This window comes from Onychostoma macrolepis, chromosome 03, assembly GCF_012432095.1.
Source record: "Onychostoma macrolepis isolate SWU-2019 chromosome 03, ASM1243209v1, whole genome shotgun sequence".
Classification (NCBI taxonomy): domain Eukaryota; kingdom Metazoa; phylum Chordata; class Actinopteri; order Cypriniformes; family Cyprinidae; genus Onychostoma; species Onychostoma macrolepis.
The window spans coordinates 46,008,273-46,035,993 of record NC_081157.1 but is presented as its reverse complement, the minus strand read 5'-3'; the positions used below and the strand labels follow the sequence as shown (position 1 = coordinate 46,035,993).

The window sequence follows — 27,721 nt, the reverse complement described above, 5'->3', positions numbered from 1 at the left end:
ATCTGCTTGACATTTGCATCATCCATCAAGGCCCCATTGACAGTAAACAAAGATCTTTGCATGTACAATTTGCCTTCATTTACTGCTATCCATCAAAGGCCCTCTTAACAGGAAAACAGATCTGTGCATGCAATTATTTCTTCTGGAATCAAAACCCTTTTTTCTTTTTGTTCTTTGAATTTGGAGGAGCAATTTTTAATTAAGGGCAGCATTCAGTAATGATGGCTCTGATGGCTTTTGTTGACTCTGATTTTTACTATAAATAAATGCATAAACAAAAAAATAAATAAATACATGCGGAAAAAGTACACAAATAAAATTAACTTAATTTGAGAAAGTGTATGTATACTGTAAAAACACAGGGACCTTTAAATGAGCCTTCACTTTGCTCTCATGGTTACTTTTGCTTTCTGTCCAAGTGAGCAACAGGATTTTAGCAGTTTTAATGGTTAACTTGTGTACCTAAATTGTCTATTTATTATTTATTTATTTTTAAACGAAACATTAGCAGCAAAGGATATTTAAATAAAGAGCAGAATTAAAATAACATAATAATAACAGTAAATTATAAATTATACTTAAAGAATTATTTATAAAATAACTATAAAATAAAAACACTGCCTACTATGATTTAAAGATATACATTGTATTATAAAACATTATTTATAATCAAAGAAGTTTTTAAAAAAATGACATACTGTTAATTCCTCGCCTCATAAATTGTTGAATTTAATTAATTACTGTATGTCCCACGGGAAACAACTGGAGATTTGTAGTAAAATGTGATCATAAAATATTAAAAACTCAATAGATTTCATTCTTACATGGGCTGAAATGATGTGTGACATTGAAAGGCATTTATATCTGGCATTTTCTCTTGTAATGCAGGTCACTCTTGTGCTCACAGGCCTGCAGATTCAACTGCTGGAAAAATCAAACAGTTATTAATGCACTTTCATTCATTTCACTTTCACTCATTTTAGGACAGAGGACAGTATGAAAGCTGAGAAAACTGGGTTGGTTTTCACTTGGCTTCACTTTTGGTCCGTTCTTGTCAAGGTCCTTCACCTGCTTTTAAAAGCCTCTTCAACATCGCTCTACATGAGCACAATAAAACGCCTGGAACAAACGGCGTGTACATTAAATATTCAGGCCTCAGGTGACAGACTGACAGGTAACAGGCACCTTTAATGCAGGACATGGAGAAACTGCGCTCTCTTCTCTCCCTTGGGCTCGAGTCTTCAGTCTATCAGTCCATCTGATGGTCGATTGTGCTTCCTGTGGCTCCATCCTGCACTGAATAATGCATGTGTGTGTTAAGAGAACCGGACGACACTTGTGTCCCACTGACACATCTGATCACACCACTCATCCACAGCATCTTAAATGTCATTTCTCCCACCATCAGGTTTGGTTATCTTCTCAAATGCCAAATAATGATGTTCTTGTGTTTGTGTTGTGAAGGTTTGGTTTTGCCATTTGATAATAACTCAGTCTGTGTCTCTATTTGAAATGTAGATCTGTGTTCTTGGCGCTCGTGTTGTGACTGAAGCACAGAGGCATTCGAATGGTTTGCCAGCTTTCATTTATCAATGTCATTTTTATTGTGTCTGTTTTCTCCAGTAGTCTGGCTCTTGATTCACAGCCCCTCCTCCATCTGTAGTCTCCTTTCTTTCTCCAGCCGTTTAGTAAATGAAGCGCAGCAGAGCTGCATCTCATGATGTTCACTGCTCCATCTACTGGACCATCCGTGTCCGTGCACTCTTTTTATGTACACAGTAGATTAGTAAATCTCAACCAGGGGTATGGAAGCTCATCTCTGCCACAGAGTTAAAACATTGAAAAGATAATCTCACAATTCTGACCTATTTTATTTATTTATTTATTTTTTAAGGATTGCCCATTTAAATCTTGGAATTGGAAGGTTTTTTCAGAATATTTTTCTCTTCGGGAAAATTCCATGATGTAAATTTCGAATTCTGAGAAAAACTAATGGTCACACTTTATATTAGGTGGCCTTAACTACTATGTACTTACATCAAAAAATAAGTACAATGTACTTATTGTGTTCATATTGTATTGAAAAACACTTTTGTTGCTATTGAGGTGGAATACGGGTAAGGTTAGGGACAGGTTAGGGTGGTATGGGTAGGTTTAAGGGTGGGTTAAGGTGTAAGGGATGGGTCAACAGTGTAATTATAAATGTAATTACAGAAATTAATTACAGATGTAATTACATATAGGTATTTTTAAAAATATAAGTACAATGCAAAAACATGTATGTACACAATAAGTGCATTGTACCAAATTATTAATTTAAATGTAAGTACATATTAGTTAAGGCCACCTAATATAAAGTGGGACCAAACTAATTTTAGAATTATGAGATGAAAATTCAGAATTCTGAAGTAAAATTTGCGAGATATGGATTCTGAGAAAAAGTCAGAACTGCGCATGTGAGATGTTGTGAGATGTAAAAGAGATGTTATATCTCTTGAAATTGCATTTATTTAAAAGAAGTCAGAATAAGTTTTAAAATAAGCTAAACCAGCTGAAAATCAAGGTTTTTCTCATTTTAGTTTACACATGTCAACAACTGCTTTTTGTCTTTGAAAAAACAGGATTTCCGAAGCCTGATTTCAAAGTCTTTAAATGGCATGGGAAATTCTATATTTATTTCTTTAAGCCAAGCTCTAAAACATGCATTACACTGTTCTTTTGGAAGGGCTGCACATAATGTGTTAAAGTCCACTCAAAATTGTGAAAACAAAAATTTAATTATTTGCTTACTATCTTGTCGTTCCAAACCTGTCTGGCCTTCATTCTTCCAAGCAGCACAAAAGGAGAAATTCTTAAGAATAGTCTGCGCTTTTAAGATTATCACCATTATTGTATTGCTATTTTTGTTTAGGTTAATATTGTATATTATTATTATATTGTTATATTTCAGGAAATTAAAAAAATGAAGAATAAAGGACTCTGGTTGACACATGGGCAGAACAAGCTTCAGTGATTCAGTCCACAAAACAAAAAGGCAGAATGTTTGATGTTGACATTCACAGATGTATTTTATTTGTGACTTTAAGAGCTGAGATTTGTGTTCAAATGTGTCTGTATTTATGATCATAATAAAGAGCATTCATATGAACCATTTTAACGGAGACTAACTCGTACACAAAACCACAAATACACATTCAGAATAATATCTTAAAAAAGTGCAACTTAAAAAAAGTGCAAAACTGTGCATTGTAAAAAAAAAAAAAAAAAAAATTCCCTTTGTTACAAAATTGAATGCCACTAATGACAAACATACAAACCAAATGCATCTCAGCTTACAGTTACAATTAAAAAATTAAATTAAAAAATTTCAAGTACTTTAAATCGCACATCTCATTAAAACATCCCCCAAATAACAGCAGTAAACTCAATGTATGTCATGAAACTACACCAAAGAGGCATTCTGGGTAAGAAACAATTACATATAAAAGCAAAGCTGTTTTCCTCCTCACCACAAAAACAACAAATATAATCAGATTCTCTCAGTTTCAGAGCACTAGATGAAATCACGCATGAACGGATCTGATATTAAACTGCCACAAGCTGAAAGTCCATGACTAACATCATAAATATAATACACCACCAAGAGCTCATAAATAACACACAGTAATCAGAATGATGCATTGGAAACGTTCCAGTTCAGTCCTGCATTCAGCTGGTGTTCGGTCCCTCATGTTTATGGTTTCTAGTAATTAATTGAGCTAAGCATTAATAGACAGATATTAGCTTTCCATCGACCAAAAACACAGAAAACAATCAAAGCATCTCTGTGTCAGTCGAGTAACTCCCTGATGGACTGACCCGTGTGTCAATGCAGAGAAAAGCTCTCAAGATGCCCGAGGCTTCTCAAACATCAGTGTACGTGTGAGTGTGTGTGTGAGAGAGAGAGTGTGTGTGAGTGCGTGTATGTGTGTGTGTTTGAAAGGAGCAAATGCACCAGGGACAGGTATGATACACCGTTCGCATTAATATTAATGACAAAATAAACCTGCAAGCTATGCTTCCTGTTAAACACACATACACACACACACACACACACACACTCGCTCGTGTGGAGAAACATCTCAAACAAAGCACTGACTAGAGAAGAAAGAGTGGCATTATCAGCCATATGACGATCCTCTGCTGACAAAGCACTAATATTCTAACGTGCATATGAAACGTAAGGAATATGTAATATATACACAGAAAACTGTATTTAAAAAATCATAAAATACACAGCTGCGAACGGAATAAAAATAATCAGGCGAATCTCACAAAAACTGTCAAGAAAATGTGCAGGTCACCTTTCCAAAAAAATAAGTAGTTAATTAATTTAATTGTTGTGAAAATAATCTCACAAAGCAAAACACCACAAATGTCCTAAAACAGGATTAATTTTCTTTAAGCAAAATGAATTAATTTCTTATTTTTTGCTTTCAATTTTAGGTTGAAATGTGACCTGGACATTTTGTTGTAAGATTCACCAAAGCACCTGCAATATGATGTTGGAAAAGTGTGTGTTTATTTGTGTTTGTATGCTGTAACTCCAACTAAAATACGCAGGTCATATTTCAACCTAAAATAAAATGCAAAACATCATAATGGTCTTAAAAAGGCTTTGTTTTCTTTAAGCAAAATATAATTTATTGTTGTTTGCTTTCCATTTTAGGGTGAAATGTGACCTGGACATTTGGTCTTGAGATTCATCTGATGATCGTTATTTATCTGTTTGGGTTTGTGTTTGTGTGTTATTTTGTGTGCAGTAAATCCTCCACGCCTCTAGAGGGCGCAGTTCCCTTTAGCTGGTCAAGTCCTGATCACAAAGCTGAGATGTTCATAAATACGCGAAACACATTCAGCTCATTAATTATAACGCATTTAAAAGCTGCATGCTGAGATCTGCTCTATTAGTGCAGCTATAACCTGTAAACAAACAAACAAAGAAGAGCTTGTTCCCTCCTTTCCCGTGCGTGAGAGTAAGGAAGTGTTACCCAGAATCCCCTTCACAAACACAGTCTCTCTAGTTGAAGCAGCAGAAGAGCGAGCATGTGGACGACTCTGGGCTGCGGAAGTTTCCGGAGGTCGGCGTGTCGGTGCATTCGGCGATGAACCGGTGCAGTTCGGACATCTGCGGCACGTCCTGGGTTTGTTGCTGAGCACAAAACACGCATACAGAGAGAAAACCAATCAAAAACAGCGACATGTCTGTCAGGCGATTTTAAACTTTTAATTGTTTTAGGTATACTTGCTGTCTTAAAAAGCACGTGGAAGCCTGTTTCCACCACAGAATAAAAATAAGATTAAATTATGACTTTTTAATCTCACCATTAAAGACTTCTTACAATTGCAAGATAAAAACTATTCACTATTTTAAACTACTTTTTTTCCCCCGCCATGGAATAAAAAAATAAAATTGCAACATTGTCTCACAATGCAGACTTTTCTTCTCAGAAAGTTTGTATCTCGAAATTCTGAGGAAAAAAGTCATTCTGACTTTGTTTCTTGCAATTCTGAAAAAAAATAAAAAAGTCAAAACGGCAAAATATAAACAATTCCAAGTTTACATCTCGCAGTTTATATCTCGCAATTCCGACTTTTTCTTAGAATTTTGTTTATATTTAGCAATTTTGACTTTTCTCAGAATTGACTTTACATCTCGCAATTTTGACTTGTTTGCTTAGAATTCTGAGTTTACGCCTTATAATTCTGACTTTTTTATTAGAATTATAAATTTACATCTTGCGATTCCACTTTTTAAATCTCACAATTCTAATGTTTTCTCGCAGTTAAATAAAAGAATGTGACTTATCTCATAATTCTGACTTTTTCCTTGCAATACTGAGTTTATATTTTGGATATTCAGAATTTTTCTCTCAGAACTGTGAGAAACGTCAGAATTTTAAGTTAATTTATTATTTAAATTAATAATAAATAAATAATTAAATAAATATACATAAATAAATATAAATATTTTTATTTTTTATAAACTAAATGAAAATTATAAATATTTACTGACATTTAACATTTATTTTATTTCAATCAATGTAAATGTTTTTTATTGTTTTTCATTAGTTTTGTTTAGTTAGGTGGACTCACGGTGATGGTGTCGTAGGCTCCGGTGATGAGCGCGATGAAGAGCGACAGCACCATGTAGATGAAGAGCGAGATGAAGGTGTAGAGATAGAGCTGACTGAACACCCACACAAGCGTCCCGCTCTGCTCCAGCTCCGAGAACGTGGCAAACATGTCGTCTCCATTAATGAGAGAAAACAGACACTCGGACACCGTAGAGAGAGAGCGGAACTGAGAGAGACAGAGATCAGAAGACATGGACATGTTAGTAAAGAAATATATCATACTTTAGCGTGGTAATATAATATTGAAATATAACATACCTTAGCGTGGTAGGGTCCCAGGACGATCCAGCCACAGAAGCAGTAGCCCATGTAAATGGCAGCAACGCAGCAGCAGAACCGGATCACATTTGGAAACGCAGCTCGTAGAGTCACGATCAGAATCTGACAACAGATCAGACAATTCACATCATCTGAACATTTGCTATGTTAATATCTTAGCATATTTCCTAGCAGAGATCCATAGTTATTAGAAAACAGAAAAGGAAAGAAAGAGGAACTGTGAATCTCACAAAGTCACAAAGTCAAAGACAAAAATAAAATAAAACCAAAAACAACAATCAATGCTTGAAATTAAATAAACTTTAAATAAAATAAATTATTAAAATAATATATTTTATTTCAGCTAGTTGTCAAGGCAAATTTTCTCATTTTCTTTTAGTAACTTGATGTACTAAAATAACTAAAACTGAAATAAAAATGAATAAAAACTATTGGCATATAAATAAAATAAAATAAAAGCTAATAAATGACAAAAACAACAAAATTGCAATCACTTTAACTAAAATTAAAATGAAAACAAAAAATACAGAAATAAATAAATAATTCAAAACATTAATTCACATCTATAATTGAGGAATAAACGCATAAACTCACATTGTATTTCTGAAAGAAGCTGAAGTATCGTATCACGCCGACCCACACCAGCAGGGTGGAGGTTCCCATCAAAATACTGCAGACGTCATATGACGACAGGTTCTGCAGCACAAATACAAGCACCAATCAGCTCACAGTGGGATCACCAGCCCTCGAGGGTAAGCGTGTGTGTGTGTGTCACCTTGGTCTCGATGGCGATCTTGATGAAGGAAGCGATGATGGTGAGGATGTCGCTGATGATGAGCAGCAGATACCAGCCGTTGACGAACTCCAGACGGTCGCCCCAACTCACCGAGCGGCCCAGAGACTGACGGAAATAACACACAAACTCCTGCCAACACAGACGAATCGTCAAATAACAACTCAGGTAGGGCCCTGTGAAATCAGTTGATTTTTTCCCCCAAAATCTGTTTTATTTTTTTCCAAATTCCATTTTTTTCCCCATTACATTTCTCATTTTTCTGGACACAGTTTTAACAGTTAAATTCAATTACAGTCATCAAAAAACAAATCATGAAACCTGTACAATAAATATATATATATATTTACTTAATTAGAAGTTTAACAAAAATTAAATTTTTAGGGCTCTATGAAATACATTTTATTTTTCCCAACATTATTATTTTTTTCTAATTCCTTTTATCCATTTAAATTTTTCCGGACTCTATTTTAATGGTTAAATAAAATTTTAGCAATAAAAGAAAGTCATGAAACTTCTACAGCATTTTACACGACTATAATATATTTATTTATTTGATTTGATTTTTAAAACCAAATTGGTTGTAAAACTGTGTTTAATAGTGCAATTAATTTTTTTATCAAAAAATCATATATAATCAACAAGCATGCCTAATCAATTTAATTTATAAAAACAACTTCAGAATTTATTCATTTAACATTTTTTAACAATAATATTTTTGCAATATGTTTTGCTTGTTCCGACATTCTGTTATGAATTTTAACTTTTCTGGTAATCAAATGAATGCATGAAACAATTTAATTAATCTTTTAGTCAAATGAAAGTTAAACAATTCCTTAATTTTTAATTTTTTTTTGGCAAACAAATTGCTGCGCAACAGAGGTTAACATTGAGAGGTACTTTCTACTGTACAATAGTAATATATTTCTATCACATTTTGACAGAATTGTCACAAGCTCTTCAAGTTAAATCGAACTTTTATTTTGACGAGTTTTATTTTACCGTCAAAATAAAAGTTGTATATGTGTATATGACATGAGACCGTTTTTTCTCAAATGAAGCTCTGGAGATGATGTTCATGTCCTTATATGTGATCCTGGACCACAAAACCAGTCTTAAGTCGCTGGGGTATATTTGCAGCAATAGCCAACAATACACTGTATGGGTCAAAATTATGCATTTTTCTTTTTTGCCAAAAATCATTAGGATATTAAGTAAAGATCATGTTCCATGAAGGTATTTTGTAAATTTCCTACCTTAAATGTATAAAAACTGAATTTTTGATTAGTAATATGCATTGCTAAGAACTTCATTTGAACAACTTTAAAGGCAATTTTCTCAATATTTAGATTTTTTTGAACCCTCAGATTCCAGATTTTCAAATAGTTGTATCTCGGCCAAATATTGTCCGATCCTAACAAACCATACGTCAATGGAAAGCTTTCAGATGATGTATAAATCTAAATTTCGAAAAATTGACACTTAAAGACTGGTTTTGTGGTCCAGGGTCACATATAGTGAAACAAAAGGCTAAAACCTCCATGAGCATTACATAACAGCTCATTACATACATATACATGCAGAACGTGCTGCATTCATGTTTAAATAATGTTTTTGTGGTTCACAGACAGCAGTTCATATCTCCATCTGATTTAAGTGTACTGACATACTTTTAATTTATTCATCCAAAATTGAACAAATTCCTAAACATTCCACATTATAGCATTTTCATGACTGGATTGTGTTTTCACAAGTCACAGGGCCGTACTTACTTGCTGCAGGATGATTCCTCTGAGGATGGAGCGTCCGCACAACACCAGAGACAGACCGCAGACCACCGCCACCAACACATCGAACGCCACGCGCGCGTAACTGTCCGCTGGACACAGACACAGAGACACGTTCAGCTTCAGCAGGATCACAGAGAGACACAAATGAGCGTCTGTTCGGTGTCGTCTCACCGTGGCCCGACACATTGGTGTCTCTGCACTCTTTCATGGACGCCTCGTTGAGCAAACTCAGCTTCACTTTACCACTGTGAGCCTTATTATCAAACAGGATCTGAAACACAGGTGCCATATGCATGACAATCCTATTCCATAATATAACACACTGTTCAGATGTTTGAGTTCAGCAAGTGTTTCCTGCTCACCAATGCTACATTTATTTGTTCTGATCTCAACATAATCAGAAATGTTTCTTGAGCAGCAAATCAGCATATTAGACTGATTTCTGAAGGATCATGTGACACTGAAGACTGGAGTACTGATGCTGAATATTCAGCTGCGCATCACAGAAATACATTACATTTTACAATATGGTCAGATAGAAACAGTTGTTTTAAAATAGAATAATATCTCACAGTTTTCACTTGATTTTTGAACAAATAAACGCAGCTTTGTTGAGCAGAAGAGACTTCCTTCAAAAAAAACATGAAAAATCATAAAGATTCCAAACTTTTGAATGACAATATAATACAATTTCATGAAATGTTATTTGATTTTGTAAATTGAGTTTAGTGTGCTGTGAAATCTGTGCGTACGGTGATGGAGAAGGTGTAGCAGTCGGGAATCTCGTTATTTATAATCGTCTGGATGTTTATCGCCTTCAGCTGAAACTGGATCGTCACATTAATCAACCTGAGGAGAGACAGAAAGACGCTCAGAGAGGAACTTGAGCAACGATTATGCAAAAAACGGCACATTTACACAGATCAGCGATCGGTGTGTGTGTGCTACTGAGCTACAGTTACTTCAGCCCCGAAATTGAGCTAAACCACCCTTTTTGGAGATGATTTGTGACTCTGGAGCACAAAAGCAGTCAGAAGTAGCACAGGTATATTTGCAAAAAAATCTAAATACTGAGAGAATCGCCTTTAAAGTTGTCCAAATAGTATAGTATAACTTTATTGTCCACCTAAGTGGAAAATTGTCTTTGGCTCACCAACACAACAAGATTAATAACAACATGCATAGTAAAATAAATCACAATAACTAGTCACGTTGCACACGTAACATAAAAGAAAATAAAAAGATACAGTTCATGCCTTACACACCACTTGATTAAAAAGTTGCTGAATTAATGATTTTAATCGCATTAAAATGAAGTTCTTAGCAATGCATATTACTAATCAATAATGAAGTTGATATATTTACAGTAGGAAATTTACAAAATATCCTCATGGAACATGATCTTTACTTAATATCCTGATGATTTTTGGCATAAAAGAAAAATGGATCATTTTGACCCATACAATGTATTTTTGGCTATTGCTCCAAATATACCCCAGCGACTTAAGACTGGTTTTGTAGTCCAGGGTCACATATTATACACGTGACGTTATATATTAACGTGTGTGTGTGTGTGAATCTCACTTTTGGAAATTGAGGGTGATGTTCTTGTAGTGGTTTTGCGGTGGATTCGAGGGGTCTGGTGGTGGATTCACTCCGATACAGTCTAAGCCAACACAAAAAAAACAGAAACAGAGAATTAAAGCACTCTGACTGAAAATGCCTCAATTATAATCACTGATGATTCAAACAGACAGCGGCATTGTGTTGCCAGGCAACAGATTCTGTAGAATTTAGACTGTTTAGAACTTCAGTTTGAGTTTGTAGAACAGAAATCATCTGCTATGAACCCTAGTGAGACGACTTCTTAGGGAGCATCTGCAGGAATCACTGCTAATGTTGAACACTATTCCAGCATATTTATTCTGCACTCTCAGACAGATTGGTTTGATTATAGTAATTATAGATGATTATAAGGCAGCATCATGTGTATCCTTTGTGGAGAAGACAATCCCAGAATCCATTTAAAATGAAGTCAGTTTAATTTAACCAAGATGGTGCACAAGTCTAGAGAAATGAAATAGTTGGCATGAAATGGAAGTTGCAACCAAATGTACTACCATATTGTGGCATATTTCATAGTGAAATGACTGGTGAACATTTTCTTCATCGTTTAGTGAATGCATTGAAAAAAACAGCACTGTAAACAGGAATGGAGCACTGCAAAAAAATATTTTTTTACTTGGCACTTCTGTCTTGTTTTCCATTACAAATATCTAAAAAGATTTTTAAGAAGACATTTTCTTGAGAAGCAAAATAACTTACATAGACTTAATATCTAATCAAAACTGTGATTATGCTTAAAACAATAAAAAATATATTGGTAAGAAAAAGTAACAATAAAAATAAACCAAATTATTATTTTGAAATAAAATCATTAAATAATTTAAAATTATTAAAAAGATAATTATTCTTAATTTAAGCACAAACAAGTTTTTTTTTTCTTTCAGAAAACAAGACTTAATATTTTACAAATAATAATAAATAAAATAATTTTCCATACTCCACTAACAGATGCTTTTTCTTGCTTTAAGCATAAACTGCATAAACTAAACAGAAAATACTTAAAATAAACATATCTTGATATAAGAATCCTTTTGGTGCTGGAAAACAACACAAAAATACTAATCATTTTTTTGCAATGATACAGATTTGAATTCAATATTACATTTTAATTAAAGATTGCCAGATTACAAAACACTAAATCACTAAAAGATAAACGCACAGATGAATCGCTCACAATATAAACAGTAACATGCGTCAGGAAAACAAGTAGTTTAAATTCCGATTTCAAGCTGGCTTTAATAAATATATCTATATTACACCCAATAATGAATCACATCAACTAAAATAGTTCAATATAATTAATAATGCACTATTCTCTCTAATATTTGTGTGTCTTGCATATATATGTGCTTGCTAACGTCAAACTAAAAAAAGTGTAAGCAGCAGACAGTGACGACTCTCTATGTTTTAAAATCAGAGTTATTGATTTGTGTGATATACAAAAATGGATTTTCCGCCCACCAGTGACGACATGAGGGTCGATGTCAAACGTGTCGTTAACCGGGTCGATGGTGCCCTTCCTGTAGTAGCGCTGGCACAGATAGAGGGCGCTGTCGTTCAGAGCCGAACCACGAACATACGCGTACCTGCCGACCGACGTCTGCGGCAGAACCAGATACTGACGGACAGACAGAAACAGAGAGAGACACAGGTGAACTACTGCTGGCATACTGTCTCTGCAGAATACAGAGTGCTGGCGAGATTACTTCCTGACTGTAGTCCAGTACTGACTACAAAATACATGATGGAAATTGTAGTTTGAAATGTAGTCTATTGGATTACGCATATTAGGTAATGTAATCGGACTACTTTTTGATTACTTTTGACCCAACTCATAAGAAACCTATATCATTCCAACATCATGAAGTGTATTAAACATTACATTACTCCAGCGCTTCCCAAACTGGGGTCTGTGAATTAATTCTAATTCAAATTAACAATTAAAATAAAACACTTGAATAGTAAAAATGTTATTTTTTTTATTTTAAGGCAGAAAAAAGATTCAATAAAGTTGGAATAATTTACTGCTATTGTGTAAATAACATGTAATTATGTAATCAATTAAATAAAAAAAAAAACTGTAATCTGATCATAAGCATTTTAAAGTGAAATATAATCTAATTACAAGTATATTTTTGGAATCTGATTATGTAATACAGATTACAAGTAGTATGTGAATTTACTGTATGCATGAGCTCAGACAATTGTCTACATTTGCTAAAATGTGCAATATAAAACAGAACAAACTATATCGAGATACTATATTGCATACTGCTTGGTGTAATATTTGTGACCCTGGACCACAAAACCAGTCTTAAGTCGCTGGGGTATATTTGTAGCAATAGCCAAAAATACATTGTATGGGTCAAAATGATCCATTTTTCTTTTATGCCAAAAATCATTAGGATATTAAGTAAAGATCATGTTCCATGAAGATATTTTGTAAATGTCTTACCCTAAATATATTAAAACTTAATTTTTGATTAGTAATATGCATTGCTAAGAACTTCATTTGGACAACTTTAAAGGTGATTTTCTCAATATTTAGATTTTTTTGCACCCTCAGATTCCAGATTTTCAAATAGTTGTATCTCGGCCAAATATTGTCCGATCCTAACAAACATTACATCAATGGAAAGATTATTTATTCAGCTTTCAGATGATGTATAAATCTCAATTTTGAAAAATTTACATTTATGACTGGTTTTGTGATCCAGGGTCACATTTGTAGGCAGTATTCAATATTTAGTTGTTCAGTGTGCACTGATTTGAGAAGATAATCCTAAAATAAACAGATAAAACCGCATAATCAATCACTTTCTTTATTGCTGTTCAGAGTTTTGACATGAAGGTCAGTGTTTCAACATTCATCTGATGTGCTAATGTTGCTTACATCCTCTGTTTAGCCAACAGTTACTGAAACAACACTGACTGTGGCAATCAATATAACGTCTTCAGTGAGTTCAATTCATTTCATTAATTAAACTATTTATTAGGCTACACTAGCATTCAACAGTTTAGAGTGTTAATGGAGTTTAATGTTTTTGAGAAAAGCCTCCTCTGCTCACCAAGGCTGCAGTTTCCTATGTGAATATATTGTAAAATGTAATTTATTGCTGTGATGCACAGCTGAATTTTCAGCATCATTATTACTCGTCTTCAGTGTCACATGATCCTTCAGAAATTATTCTAATATGCTGATTTGCTGCTCAAGAAACATTTCTGATTATTATCAATGTTGAAAGCAGTTGCTGCTTCATACATTTGTGGAAACTGTGATACATTTTATGTTTCAGGATTCTCTGATGAATAGAAAGTCCAAAAGAACAGCATTTATTGGAAATGTAAATCTTTTGCAACATTATAAATGTCTTTACTGTCACTTCTGACCGATTTAATGCATCCGTGAAGAAGAAAAGTATAAATAAATGTAAATCTGCGGGTCAGTACCTGCTCTATGGCATACTCAATGTGATCGTAGACGTCTCTCTGCGTGTGGATACACAGCGGCTCCTCTGAATCATCCACATAGTCTCTGAGGAACAGATGCCTGAAGGAGTCTGTGTTCTCCTCCTTAAACGCCACCACCATCTGATTACTGAGACCGAACAGCACCAGCTGACACAGACAGAGACAGACCGAGCCATTAATACATGCAGAAGCTTAATATATTAACAATATATTGAAAGAATATCAATTATGTGCATTTAAAGGTGCAGACAGCAGTGTTTTTATGGACCTGTACAGTGACTATGATGATCTTGAGCAGCTGAAGGACCAGTTTGAAGGGTTTGCGGCCTTTGGCGTGGTATTTATCACACGGGCTCATGAAGAAGTACTTCAGCTTCCTCCTCAGGGCCTCCTCCTCTTCCTCGGCCCGCAGTCGAGACCCCGGTGTGCTCATGTCCAGGACAGGAGGGTTAATGTGACACCCGCCGTTCAGATCGCCGGAGCCATATCCCATCACGGGGGCCAGCAGACGCTCCGTCTCTGAAGATACACACACGGATGAATGAGGGGCATGAATTAGTGCTTAAATATCTGGGCTGGTAGCATAAATATGGAGGTTTGAATCCCATCAACATGAAAAAGCTACAACTTTAAAAAATTACAATGGTGACCTCTATTTTTGTCCCATTAACATAGCTACTATTATGGTATTTTGATTAAACTATTGTTACCATGGAGATATAATTTAAAAAATATTTATAGGATAAGTGCTAAATGTAGATTAATGAAATATATTTTTAATTAAGGGATTTACATGGATATTTATTGTCTAGCATTATTAAATATGGTATTATTAAGCATTATTATTGTAACCACGTGACACTGAATAGGTTTATTCAATGGTTTGACAGCCTTAAATGTTTACAAATGAACCTGCTGCTCAATCCTGACGATCAGGCTAGTTATATAACACAGACCTGATAATGTAACCTCACACACATTAATATCTAAAAACACACACATCTGTCGTCAAAGTTTCAGTCATTTCAGTGAGATATAAACAAAATAACGCAGATTAATAATAACATCAAACCTGTGCCTCCTTGAGTTGAAGGTCTGGAGAAAGAGCTCGCCATTTTACGACCATCGATGAGCAAAAACAGATATTGATGGATAAATCACGATAATATTGTGATCGATGGGTTAAAAAAACATAAACAGACTCGGATGAAGCGCATCGCTGCAGAAAACAACACAAACACCAGACCCTCTGACCACAAGCGCGCTGTCAAAATAAGAGTCCCGCAGCACACGGGAAGTCTTTGCAAGCACGCAGCACGCATGATGCTGTATGCATATGAAAATTGCATATATAAATTACCATGTATCTTTATTACAACAGAAAGGTAATATAAATTAGTTACATTATATTTTGAAAACATTCATAAGGAGCTTGTGTTCAAATGAGGACAAATATCGGTTCCATTGGTTGATTTTCAGCACAGATTCCTCACTTTCTTTATTTTTCAATGTTTGGGGGGACAAAAAAAAAACAAATGTAATATTATAATATTTTAAGAGTCGGTAGTCTACCCCAGATTTTAAAAAATAATAATAAAGTGAAAAGTTCAGAAATATTTGAAGATTTGCTGAAGATTAGCTAACGTTCCCATTAAGTTTCTGAATGTTCTGTGAACTTTCAAAATGTCCAGTTTTCAAATATTTTCAAATATTTTCCCTTTGTTATGCAAATATTAAGGAAACATTCAGTTTTACATTTTTCAAACATTATGGGAACATGGGTGAAATGTTCCATGAGTGATGTGAAAATGCTTTTGTGCTGTAGTTTTAAGAACTTTATTAAAGACCATATAACTTTGAACAAACATTCTAATAACGTTAATGGAATGTTCATAACATAACCTTTTTTTTTCTTTCTTTTTTTTTTACAGGAATGTATTTTCTGGTTTGTATTTTTCTAAAATAATACAAATTCTAAATGCATTCTAGAACCTAATTAGAAAAAAAAAATCAGCATTTTAGTGAAAAGTTTAAGCACAAATGTACATGATTTTAAGGATGTCTAATAATTTAGCTTGCCTCTTTTGCATTAATGACAGCAGCACGGGAGCTACTGATGATATATGCTTTCCAGCATAAACTGAGAATACAATCTTCAGCTTCAGTGCAAATAATTATTCTACAAACCTGCACAAAAGGTCACATGATTGTGATAAGGACGCATATTTACATATATTTGATTAGTCCTAAAAATAATAATACAGTTGGACCCCACTGTATTTTCAAGATGATATAGGATGACAGAACATTGGAACGACAGATAGATAGATAGATAGATAGATAGATAGATAGATAGATAGATAGATAGATAGATAGAATTCGCCAGCTAAGTCCCTCCCAAGTGGTGAACGTCACGTTGCGTAATGAATATTAATGAGGCAGGCGTTTATACGCACGTGTTTCCGCTCTGACCGACATTTCATCATCGCACAGAAACGCGGCGGAAAGCATGGGCAGCGGTGGAGTTTCTCCATAAATGAATTTAAGGTATTCAGATTGTTGTTATAACATTGTTTACCGTGTAAATATATTATGAGATCTTGAAAAGTGCAGAGTTAGATTTGGTCTTATGCGACAGAAGAGTAGTACCACGTGTTTACCACGAGGACATAGCGGTCAGTTAAACGCATGCGATTTAATGTGTAATAATAACAATACGATGAGTTTATAATGAAAGCCTGGTACTTTGTAAAGAAATCTGTATTTTGAAAATCTCCCGTTGAATGTTAATAGACCTCATAATGTCTGCATACTAGTGTGATTAGCATCAGGTTAGCTCTCTGAAACCCTGATTGGTTTTGAATGTGCACACAACTAGAGCCCCGCGTTGCTTGTCGTGCATTGTGGGGTGTAGGATGTGTGCTACAGTACAGCAGGGTCTCTGTTCTCTTCTCTCTGTCCTCATGAGAGCCGAGGCGGTTCAGATCCTGCTACAGACTCATTCTAGAGCTTCAGTGTTTCATTCGAGCTGCTGCTAGATGTTAGATGAGTAATGTGGGCATGTGCTCACTGCAGACTACTTCATGCATTTATTTCTGTTGACTTGCAGGATGATGCAGAACAGATGGAGAGACAGAAACTGGTTTGGCATCTCCGTAAGTGCTGCTCGAGTCTCCAAACACTTGACAGTCAGATGTGTTTCACTGTGACCTCAGCCTGTGGAGAAATCATTTTAATAAAGATTTGATCACGACAGACCCTGCAGAATCTCTGGACTTCAAACACACCAACAAATAAAGAGCAATAAAACGCTTACAAATAAAGTGTCTTGTCAGTTTATCAATGTTTTTGGTCAATCATTGTTTTGTTTGATCTGAGGTTTTAATGCAAGTTAATTTTGAATGTATTTTGTTAATTTAACCTGAAGAAATAGTTTGTTCTTTGACCTGTTTTGATCAGAAACTCCACCAGTCTTAATAAATAAAGCTTCAGTTAAACATTTTACAAATAAATTGATATGCATGTTTTGTTTTTTATATTTTTATTTTTAATTTTTTTTTTGTTTTTAAAGTTTTATGCCAACTGCCAGAAAAGTTAAAGAGGATAAAGACAACTCTTCTTGTGGTGTTTTGATCAAAATTATGGTTTTAACAATAAATAGAACGATTGCTTCTATATGTGTCTTAACACGGACTGTGAGTCCTAGGTGCCCTGATGAACTTCAGTGAACTTTGGGTGACTTCCAAGAAGGACACCGCATCCAGTGGGAGGGATGAGATAAAGGTTATGAAAATGGTTCAAGCTAGTAGGGACCTGTACCATGAAGCCGGTTTAACCTGTACCATGAAGCCGGTTTAGCTGGCTAGCGGCAACTCTGGGTTTTAGGTACCATGAATGTGGTTTGGCTTTTAGCAGTGTTCATCGCCATAGTAACTTGCCCTCCACAGCTAACCTGCTCCGGGGCAGGTTATGTTCTGGTTTAGAGAGCTCAAACCGAAATTTGACCAATCAGCTTCAAGCAAAGTGACACGTCTCTGATGCAATAAAGCCACTCCTACAGTTTCTCTTCCTACAAATTAAAGGACGCTACATAGTTAAACATTTTTAAATATAAAAATCTGAATTTTAGAGATGATTATTTTTTATAATTATTTTATATTATTTATATAATTATACCCTTAACCCATTACACAAGCCAGTTTAGTTTAATAGTAATTATTAAGCTTTTATTTAAAATCAATGTAAACATATAGATAATAGGCAATATAAATAAGTTTTAGAATCAATAGCTTTAAACATGACTACATATGAGCTTAGATTTTTAAGTGGTTTTATACCTATGAATGCTATCAACTCTATACACTAACTTTACAACTTTTACTTGCACTTATATGGTAAGATGTTTTCTTTAAGTTTTCCTCTTTCATGGATATATCGTTTCATGATCGTGCTGTGTAAATGTGTTTAAATTCTTCATATTGTTCAATCTTTTAATCTTTGCACTGATTCTCTCACAAGAAGTGAATCATAGTTTTAAGGCATGTGATTGGCTGCTCATTACTGATGTGATGTCACACTATCATGTGCACGTGCTCCGTTAACACAGGATCAAGCTTGAGTTGACAGAAAGTTGATGATCAGCTTCATGGTACCAACAAAGCCGGATTGGACTGGTTTGGTTTTGTCAACTCAAAACTAATCCTGTAACCCTGAGTTTGTTCAGCCACCATCATGGTACAGGCCCCTGGACAGAACAGATTCAGATGCGGCAGCTGTCATCTCAGCTTTATTGTTGTTCAATGAAGTCTTATTTTGATTTCTGGAACTCTGCTTCATTCACAATACTGAGAGGACCATTGCTCCACAACACTCCATCGACAAAACCAAAAATAATCAGCCATTGAAGAAGAACACAGTGATTCGCTTATGACTTTCAAGATTTGTATTTTTTTCTGAACAGACAGCAGGTCTTTGTAATTCTCATGGTTGTTCATTTTTGAAACCATCGCTCAGAAAGTGAATGTAAGATCGTTAGAGCTCAAACAGTGAAAATGGCTTCAGCATCTGAAGAAGATTTTTCTTGTCTTATCTGTCTCAACATCTTCAAGGATCCTGTTGTTTTATTGTGTAGTCACAGTTTCTGTTTACAGTGTATTGGACAGTTCTGGAGAACCAAGGAAACCCCGGAGTGTCCTCTCTGCAGGAGAAATACTCAAAAGCTCCTTCCCCCAGTAGACGTCAAAGAACTTCTGCAAGATTTTTTTGAAGCAGAGGTCATCAGAATCTGAGGAGATCAGCAGTTTACACAGTGAGAAACTCAAACTCTTCTGTCTGAAGGACAAAAATACTTCTTTCTTTCTTTTCTTGAGCGTGCAGAGATTCACTGAAACACATCAATCACACATTCAGACCTGTGAAGTTGTTCCAGCATAGAAGGTAAGATTTTTACATATGAGGATGAAAACTATTATGACATGCATGAACATAAACCAGAAATCTTTGTGGTCTTACAGATTTTCTCTTTAAATTCTAGGAGGAGCTCAATACAGCACTGAAGACCTTACAGGAGAAACTTAAATGCAAAGAAAATATGATAAGAATTTGAGAAAGCAGCTCAACACATCCAGGTGATAATTAATTTCATGTTTCTCTATTGTCTGAAACACAGAGATTGTTTTTTTGTTTGTTTGTTTTAATGGACATGTTTATTTACATAATTATACATTTATACCATCATTTTCTATCAAATTAAATTACAGAAAATGCATTTCAAATTTACTATCATTCTATTCTGGAAAAAAAAAAAACATTTTTGCATACATCATGGAAACATTATAGTTCTAGCATTCATAAACTTCATAAACTCAATAAATTTGCTTTATGTGCTGTTACGCTTTTAAATTATGTTACATATTAATGCATCTTATAAAGCACATTAAACTTTAACTGTCATGTGGAAGATAACCTGATGAGATTTATGTATACTTGAACCTACAGAAACAGAACATCTACTACTGCAGTACTAGTACTTCAGAAAGTTAGTTAACTAACTCACACTCACTTCATGCTGCTCCAGAATAAGTTGCGTCTTTGAGATGATTGAAGTCAATGTGTTTTGATTTCAGTCTCAAGCTGAGCACACAGAGCGTCAGATTAAACAGCAGTTTGAGAAGCTTCATCAGTTTCTCAGAGATGAAGAAGAAGCTACAATCACTGCACTGAGGGAGGAAGAGGAGCAGAAGAAGCAGATGATGAAGGAGAAGCTGGAGGAGATCAACAGACACATCTCAGCTCTTTCACACACAATCAAAGACACAGAGGAGATGATGAAAGACGATGATGTCTGCTTTCTAAAGGTCTGATGTCTGATCATGGATTGATTGATTAATTGATTGATTGAGTTGTTGATGATAAATTGTGTGTTTGTTCTGCAGAAGTTTCCAGTCTCAATGGAAAGGTGAGTGATCTGCTGGTGTCTCTGGTCTCTCTGCTTCTGATCCAAATCCACTGCAGTTCTGATCCTGAATGTTCTTCCAGAGTCCAGATCTCATCACAGCCGGATCCACAGACGCCTTCTGGAGCTTTGATTCATGTGCCACGTTACTTGGGCAACCTGTCCTTCAGAGTCTGGAAGAAGATGCAGGAGATCGTCCAAAACAGTGAGTCTGGAGAAGATCTGTGCTCTTACACATACCGCGGAAATATTTACATATTCAATCATTCAATATCTGACCAGTGTAAGATACAGTGAGAACAAATAACCAGTTCCTGATAATCCAGAGAGATTTGATGATTATTACTGTGTTCTGGGTTCAGAGGGTTTTAACTCAGGAACACACAGCTGGGATGTGGAGGTTAAAGAGAGTCAGTGGAGTCTTGGACTAACTACAGCATCAAACCAGAAGAATTGGACGTGATTTCTTTAACTCTGATGGCTGGAGTGTGCAGTTCAAACTCTTTGAACAGTTTGGTTTTCCTGTTGAACAGGATCTCGAGCGTGTAAGAGTGTATCTGGACTATGACAGAGGAACGGTGTCATTCTCTGATCCTGTAACTAACACACATCTACACACATTCACAACCACCTTCACTGACACTGTCTTGCCATTCTTCTTTTGTCATAAGTTTTCTCCTCTGAGAATCTTACCATTCAATAGTCAGTTGTAGGTCTGGATCTTCCTGCTTTCATCATGGTTCAATATTTAATTCATATCACATTAGTCAGAGTGCTGTTGATCTGAATATCAGTGCAGCTGTGATTGGGCCGCAGCTGATCACATGACTGATATCCAGCACTAAACACACACACACACACACACACACACCCCCAACATACTGATGTTATACAACAGATCCATTAAGAAGTTAGTTCATTTATTAATCTTAAAAATAAAAATGATTAATTTATTAAACATACTGTAAAAGTATTTATTGAAGTATTGATTTTTTATTTATTTAAATTTTTATATTATTTGATAATTCAAAGTTAATATCAAGTTACTTTATTTCAATCACAATATATCCAGATATTTTCAGGAATCCCACACTCATGGAAAACCTGGAAATATCAGAGAATTTTAAAACTGTGATATGCAAGTCTGGAAAATTAATGGAAATTAATAAAAACTTAAAGGTCATGTATGTATGTATGTGTGTATATATATATATATATATATATATATATATATATATATATATATAATATTGTATTTGTTACACTCTTTTCTATAATTTAATACACAGATATGTGACTGTGATGAAGTCATGAAAAAATGAAATCCCAGTAAGTTATTTTATCCCCAAATTAAATATTCCCAAATTAAACTAAACAAAAAATGCACACTTTAAATCAGGGATACTCAAATCTGGCTCATGAGATCCACTTTCCTGCAGAGTTTAGCCCTAACCCTAATCAAACACACCTGAGCATGTTAATCAATGTCTTCAGGATCATTAGAAAATCACAGGTAGGTGAGTTTGATCAGGGTTGGAGCTAAACTCTGCAGGAAAGTGGATCTCGCGAGCCAGATTTGAGGATCACTGCTTTAAATGAATGCTTAAAATCAGAAGCGTTACTGACATCTAGAGGTGAAAATGTACAGCTGACTCAAAAATTAGTCTCAGAATATCTGAAGGTCTTCTTGAAAAAATACAGTCTCTTGGATTAACCATGCAGCAGACAGACAATCCTAAAAAATGATGACTGGACGACTTTCCATTAATGATTGACTGTATTACTGCTCATAACCTGAATCCAGATCTGCCCACCCTGCTGAAAAAAACAAAACAAACAAAAAAACATTAGAAACCATCAGAGAAATTCTAATGATTTTCACTACAAATACCATTGCAAACAATCAACTTTTAACCATTAAAGCCATAAAAAATTATACTTTGTAGTGTGTAATTTAATGGTTTTAACAAGCCACCAATGAAGGCGACCAATTACACAACAAACACAGAACGTTCCACTAACGTTCCCATGTGGTTCCCATTTGGTAATTATTTTGGGAACCAAATAAGAATGTTCTAGGAATGTAGGTCCCTGTAGGTTCTTTTTTTAATAACCAAAAAAGAACCTTCCCAGAACGTTCCCTGCAGGTTATTTTTAGGTTTTATTTTTATAACGTACAGAGAACGTTCCCGGAATGTTCCCTGAAGATTATTTTTTTGTGTTCATTTTATAAATCAGGGCCCATATTTATCAAGCCTCTAAGAATTACTCTCAAGAACACTAAGAATTGACTTAAGTGTAAAAAAAAAAAAAATTCTTGGCTCAAAGCTGTGCTTAAAAGTTAGTTATCAAGCATCGCAGTCATAATTTAAGCGAATTTTAGGAATAAATATTAAGTGTCAGTCTTAGAGATGATTCACGACACTTTGCTGTGCCACCAACGGGATTTTGGATGACGACATACACATGGACCAATCACTGAATAGATTTCCTTATTTAAGAATATTGTCATATAAATTCACATTGAATGGTTAAATTCCTAATAGGAGTTTACATTCAACACAGATTTGACAATAAAGAATTTTCAAGAGAATACATTATGACTCAGTTTAGGGTTGTGCTGATAGACGATAGTGTAGTGTATCGACGATAGTTAGAGATAACGCCTGTTGCTGATGCCTTTGACGACAGCAAGGCGATTATTATTATTATTATTATTATCCATCAAAAATATAGGCACCTATCTTTAATGATGCAGCGCGGAGAGCTGCTTCAGAAACTTGCCGCGGTACGGCTGGTGAGTGGCCGCAATCAGCTCCGGTGGCCGTGTCGGAGCCGTAACATGCTACAGACGTGTGCAGTGTAAATAAGGACTAAGAGATTTATTCATCATACCGTGTAGCTTCACTGATTATAACGGGAGTGTTTTTTAAAGATCATATAATACTCGCGCTAAACTGAAGTCAGTTATGATGTTCTTTGTTAATATAAATGTTCTTTGCTCATTTTGAATAACTGAGGAAATGTAACCGTTTGATTAACTGCTCGTTGTCATTTCAAGAACATTCTTCCTAAATTGCCTAAATTCTCCTCAGCGCCATCACAAGCCCCTACTGGCTACTCCTAACCACTTGAGAGACATCTCAAGCTGTCTTAATTAACTGGGAGTGTAAGAGTGATTCTTAGCTTTAAGAAATTTGATAAATCTGGGCAGCGAGTATATCCCTATACACTTCAGAATTCATCCGCCTGCTTCTGTCTTCTGTAACGTCATCACTAAACACCAGTAACCCAGTGCCACTGGAAGCCATGCTCATGCATCACACTGCTCCACCATGTTTCACAGATGATGTTGTATGCTTTGGATCATGGGCTGTTCCAAGCCTTCTCCATACTTTTTTCTTCCCGTAATTCTGGTACAGGTTGATCTTAGCTTCATCCATCCAAAGAATGCTTTACCAGAAATGGTCTGGCTTTTTTAGATGTTGTTTTTTTTGTTTTTTGTTTTTGGCAAAGTCTAATCTGGCCTTTCTATTCTTGAGGCTTATGTAAGTCTTTTCTTGATTGTAGACTTTGACAGTGACATGTCTACCTCATTGATATTGTGTTCTTCTCTTGGCTGGATGTTGTGAAAAGGTTTTTCTTTATCATGGAGAGGATTCTCTGATCATCCACCACTGTTGTCCTCCATGTACCAAACTGTTGATTTGGCCACTCCTAATGTTCCTGCTATCTCTCTGATGGATTTGTTTTGTTTTTGAAGCCTAACAATTGTCTGTTTCACTTGTATGGAGAGCTCATTTGACCGCATGATGTGGGTTCACAGCAACAGCTTCCAAATGCAAATGCCACACTTACAATCAACTCCAGAATTTTTACCTGTTTAATTGATGTAGAAATAACGAAGGCATAGCCCACACCTGTCCATGAAACAGCTTTTGAGTCAATTACTTATGGTCCACTTTTATTTTACAATTGGGGAATACATAAAGTGATTCTTCTTAAAGAGGCAAACAGACACAGGAAGTGCTCATAATACCAAGTTGCAGGCATTGTTCAAATAAGTGCAAGCTAGAAAGGAAAGGAATAAAAAAAGAGAAAGACAGAGTTTTTTTTTTTTTTTTTTAAACGTAACTTTTCTGTTGTCGCTTGAAAATTGTCAGGGATTCAGCACTCCGGATAGGGGTGGGAAGATCATTCCACCAGCCACGAACGGTGACTGAAAATGTTCTGGAAATTGATTTTGTGCCTTTCTGTGATGGTACCACGAGGCATCGCTCTCTAGCGGATCGCAGACTTCTGGATGAGATGTAGATTCGTGATTCGTAATAGTGAGTGAAAGTAGGCAGGTGCTGAGCCTGTGGCTGTTCTATATGCAAGCATCAGTGTCTTGAACTTGATGCGAGCTGCGACTGGTAGCCAGTGCAAGGAAATAAAGAGAGGTGTAACATGGGCTCTTTTGGGCTTGTTGAAGACCAGTCGCACCGCTGCATTCTGAATCATTTGTAGAGGTTTGACTGTGTTTGATGGAAGTCCAGCCAGAAAAGCATTGAAGTAGTCCAGCCTAGAAATGACAAGGGCCTGGACAAGAAGTTGTGCAGCATGTTCTGTTAGAAAGGGCCTGATCTTTCTGATGCTGTGCAATGCAAACCTGCAAGATCGATCGGTTTTTGCAATGTGGTCTTTGAAGGTCAGCTGGTCATCAAAGATTACATCATGATTTCTGACCGAAGTTGATGGGGTAATTGTAGAAGAACCTAGCTGGATGTGCCTGTATGGGTCCCAGTGATGTATTGTATATGGAGAAAAGGAGGGGTCCAAGGACTGATCCCTGAGGAACCCCAGTGACCAGTTGATGTGCTTTGGATACCTCCTATCCCCAAAGACCACCCTGAAAGACCTACCAGTGAGATAGGATTCAAACCAGAGCATGTGAGCGAAGTGGAGCGGTGTGACGCTCAGCTCAATATTCCGCTTTGTGGGCGTGCACTCTGCTCAGTCGCTCACGGCCAAAGCAAACACTCCCGCTGTTCCGCTCACGCTCATGTAAACCAAATCCCGCTCAGATCACGCTCTGACATTAAATTTCTCCAGTAGGCCTAATTTTATTTTATTTTTTCCTGTTTATAATGAAATTCTTGAATAAATGTCTCAATTAAAGCAGTAGTCCGGTTATTTTTCAGGGTAACGTTCAGCTTGTAGAATTTTATTCAATTAAATGTATTAAATTAAAATTATTAATTTAAAAAACGTGTCTTGTTTTTAAAGCCACTTGGCAAACCTTCCTAAAAAAATTCAATAACTGAAAAATTATACTTTTCCATGAAAACACAGCTTCAGTTATTGTGCAACAGAACATTCAAAACATACACTCAAGATGAAATGCACATAGAATTTCACAAAATACACCTTGCTTATCAGGCCCATGAAAGCACACACAAGATGAAATACACTTCAAGAATTATTTTGTGGCGTTAATAAAAGAAACACACTTTCTAAAATTAAAATAGACCAAAACTGCGGGAAATGCAGTTTATTAAAACGCCTGTCAATCTTTACAGGATTTTAGAATTTGCTTTTAGAAACATTGGCGTGGTCAAACTATTGCTTGGCCTATTCCACATATTCTAGAGCTAGCAAATTACCAAAGGGCATTTTGGGTTGAGTGAGCGGAGCGGAATCTTCAGAAAGGCGCTCTCCACTCTGAAGGAAATATGACCCCCGCTCCACTCCGCTCACATGCTCTGATTCAAACCAGCGAAGTTGTATAGGGGTTGGTGGCACACAGGTAGCAAAATGTTGGTTAAATGTAATGAAGAAATGGTCAGAGATAGTTGTCAAAGACTAACAGTTGACTGCCATCCTCCGGGAATGAGGACAACAGTCCATCCAGCTCCTCTAGGAAGGTGCCTAGAATTTGCCCAGGAGGGCAGTGAATTACCACAATCTGGAGTTTTATAGGAGCTGTTATAGTAATCACATGAGATTCAGATAAGTTATAATTGCATAGGGGAGAGTGGGTTGAGTATTTCCAATTGTTTGAGATGAGCCTCCTCTCTCCAAACCTGACGAGGGGTGTGAGAGAAAGAGAAGTTGTTAGACAGAGCAGCTGGGGTTGCTGAGTCTTCTGGACGAATCCAGGTCTCAGTCAAGCCCAAGATGCTGAGTGTAGATTGTAAAGAAAAAGCAGAAATTAAGTCTGCTTTGTTGACAGCTGACTGACAATTCCAGAGACCCACAGAAAAAGAAAGAGGTGCAGTAGAAGATGTAGAGATAGGATGCAGGTTAGCAAGATTGCGTTGCCGTCTGCGTGTGATATTAGAGCGATGTTGAGAGACAACCGGAATGTTTTGGAAACGCATGATAGAGGTGGAAAAGAAAGGACAGAAAAGGAGTGTGTGTAAAGGGAAGATAAAAATAATACTTAAGTGCGTTGCCGGTGTTGTTGCTCGGTTAAAGTTGCGCAGGAAAAAATATGCACTTTAGGCCCATATTTATATCCATATATAACTGTAACTTGAATGTGTTTTGGTCAACAGCTTAACTATTAAAAATTATGCCTGTTTCCAAATATATGGACCTAACTGTGTGTATATATACAGTGAGGAAAATAAGTATTTGAACACCCTGCTATTTTGCAAGTTCTCCCACTTAGAAATCATGGAGGGGTCTGAAATTGTCATCGAGGTGCATGTCCACTGTGAGAGACATAATCTAAAAAAAATCCAGAAATCACAATGTATGATTTTTAACTATTTATTTGTATGATACAGCTGCAAATAAGTATTTGAACACCTGAGAAAATCAATGTTAATATTTGGTACAGTAGCCTTTGTTTGCAATTACAGAGGTCAAACGCTTCCTGTAGTTTTTCACCAGGTTTGCACACACTGCAGGAGGGATTTTGGCCCACCTCCACACAGATCTTCTCTAGATCAGTCAGGTTTCTGGCCTGTCGCTGAGAAACACGGAGTTTGAGCTCCTCCAAAGATTCTCTATTGGGTTTAGGTCTGAGACTGGCTAGGCCACGCCAGAACCTTGATATGCTTCTTACAGAGCCACTCCTTGGTTATCCTGGCTGTGTGCTTCGGGTCATTGTCATGTTGGAAGACCCAGCCTCGACCCATCTTCA

At 35.9% G+C, this 27,721-nt stretch overlaps 1 protein-coding gene and 1 pseudogene across 1 annotated transcript; one reads left to right on the top strand and one right to left on the bottom strand.

Annotated features, from left to right (window-relative positions):
• Positions 1-2,042: 2,042 nt before the first annotated feature.
• On the bottom strand, positions 2,043-15,418 carry mcoln1b (mucolipin TRP cation channel 1b). Its single transcript, XM_058768603.1, has 13 exons — positions 15,208-15,418; positions 14,404-14,654; positions 14,115-14,282; positions 12,126-12,282; positions 10,623-10,704; positions 9,791-9,887; positions 9,210-9,309; positions 9,021-9,127; positions 7,231-7,380; positions 7,050-7,151; positions 6,435-6,557; positions 6,136-6,342; positions 2,043-5,191 (listed from the first exon to the last, which is right to left on the bottom strand). Exons 1-13 carry the CDS (start codon positions 15,248-15,250, stop codon positions 5,060-5,062), a joined length of 1,719 nt encoding a protein of 572 aa, XP_058624586.1. The 5' UTR covers positions 15,251-15,418; the 3' UTR covers positions 2,043-5,059.
• A 2,431-nt stretch (positions 15,419-17,849) lies between these two features.
• Positions 17,850-21,302, top strand: LOC131535785 (E3 ubiquitin-protein ligase TRIM35-like; annotated as a pseudogene).
• Positions 21,303-27,721: the final 6,419 nt, after the last annotated feature.

Bases quoted from the DNA above. Each gene is read 5' to 3' on its own strand.
- mcoln1b (XM_058768603.1), bottom strand. From the start codon at position 15,250: ATGGCGAGCTCTTTCTCCAGACCTTCAACTCAAGGAGGCACAG. The intron at 14,283-14,403 runs GTCCATAAAAAC...TGTCTGTGTCAG, and splicing joins TCATCATAGTCACTGTACAG to CTGGTGCTGTTCGGTCTCAG. The intron at 10,705-12,125 runs GTGGGCGGAAAA...GTGTTGGCTTAG, and splicing joins CGACCCTCATGTCGTCACTG to ACTGTATCGGAGTGAATCCA.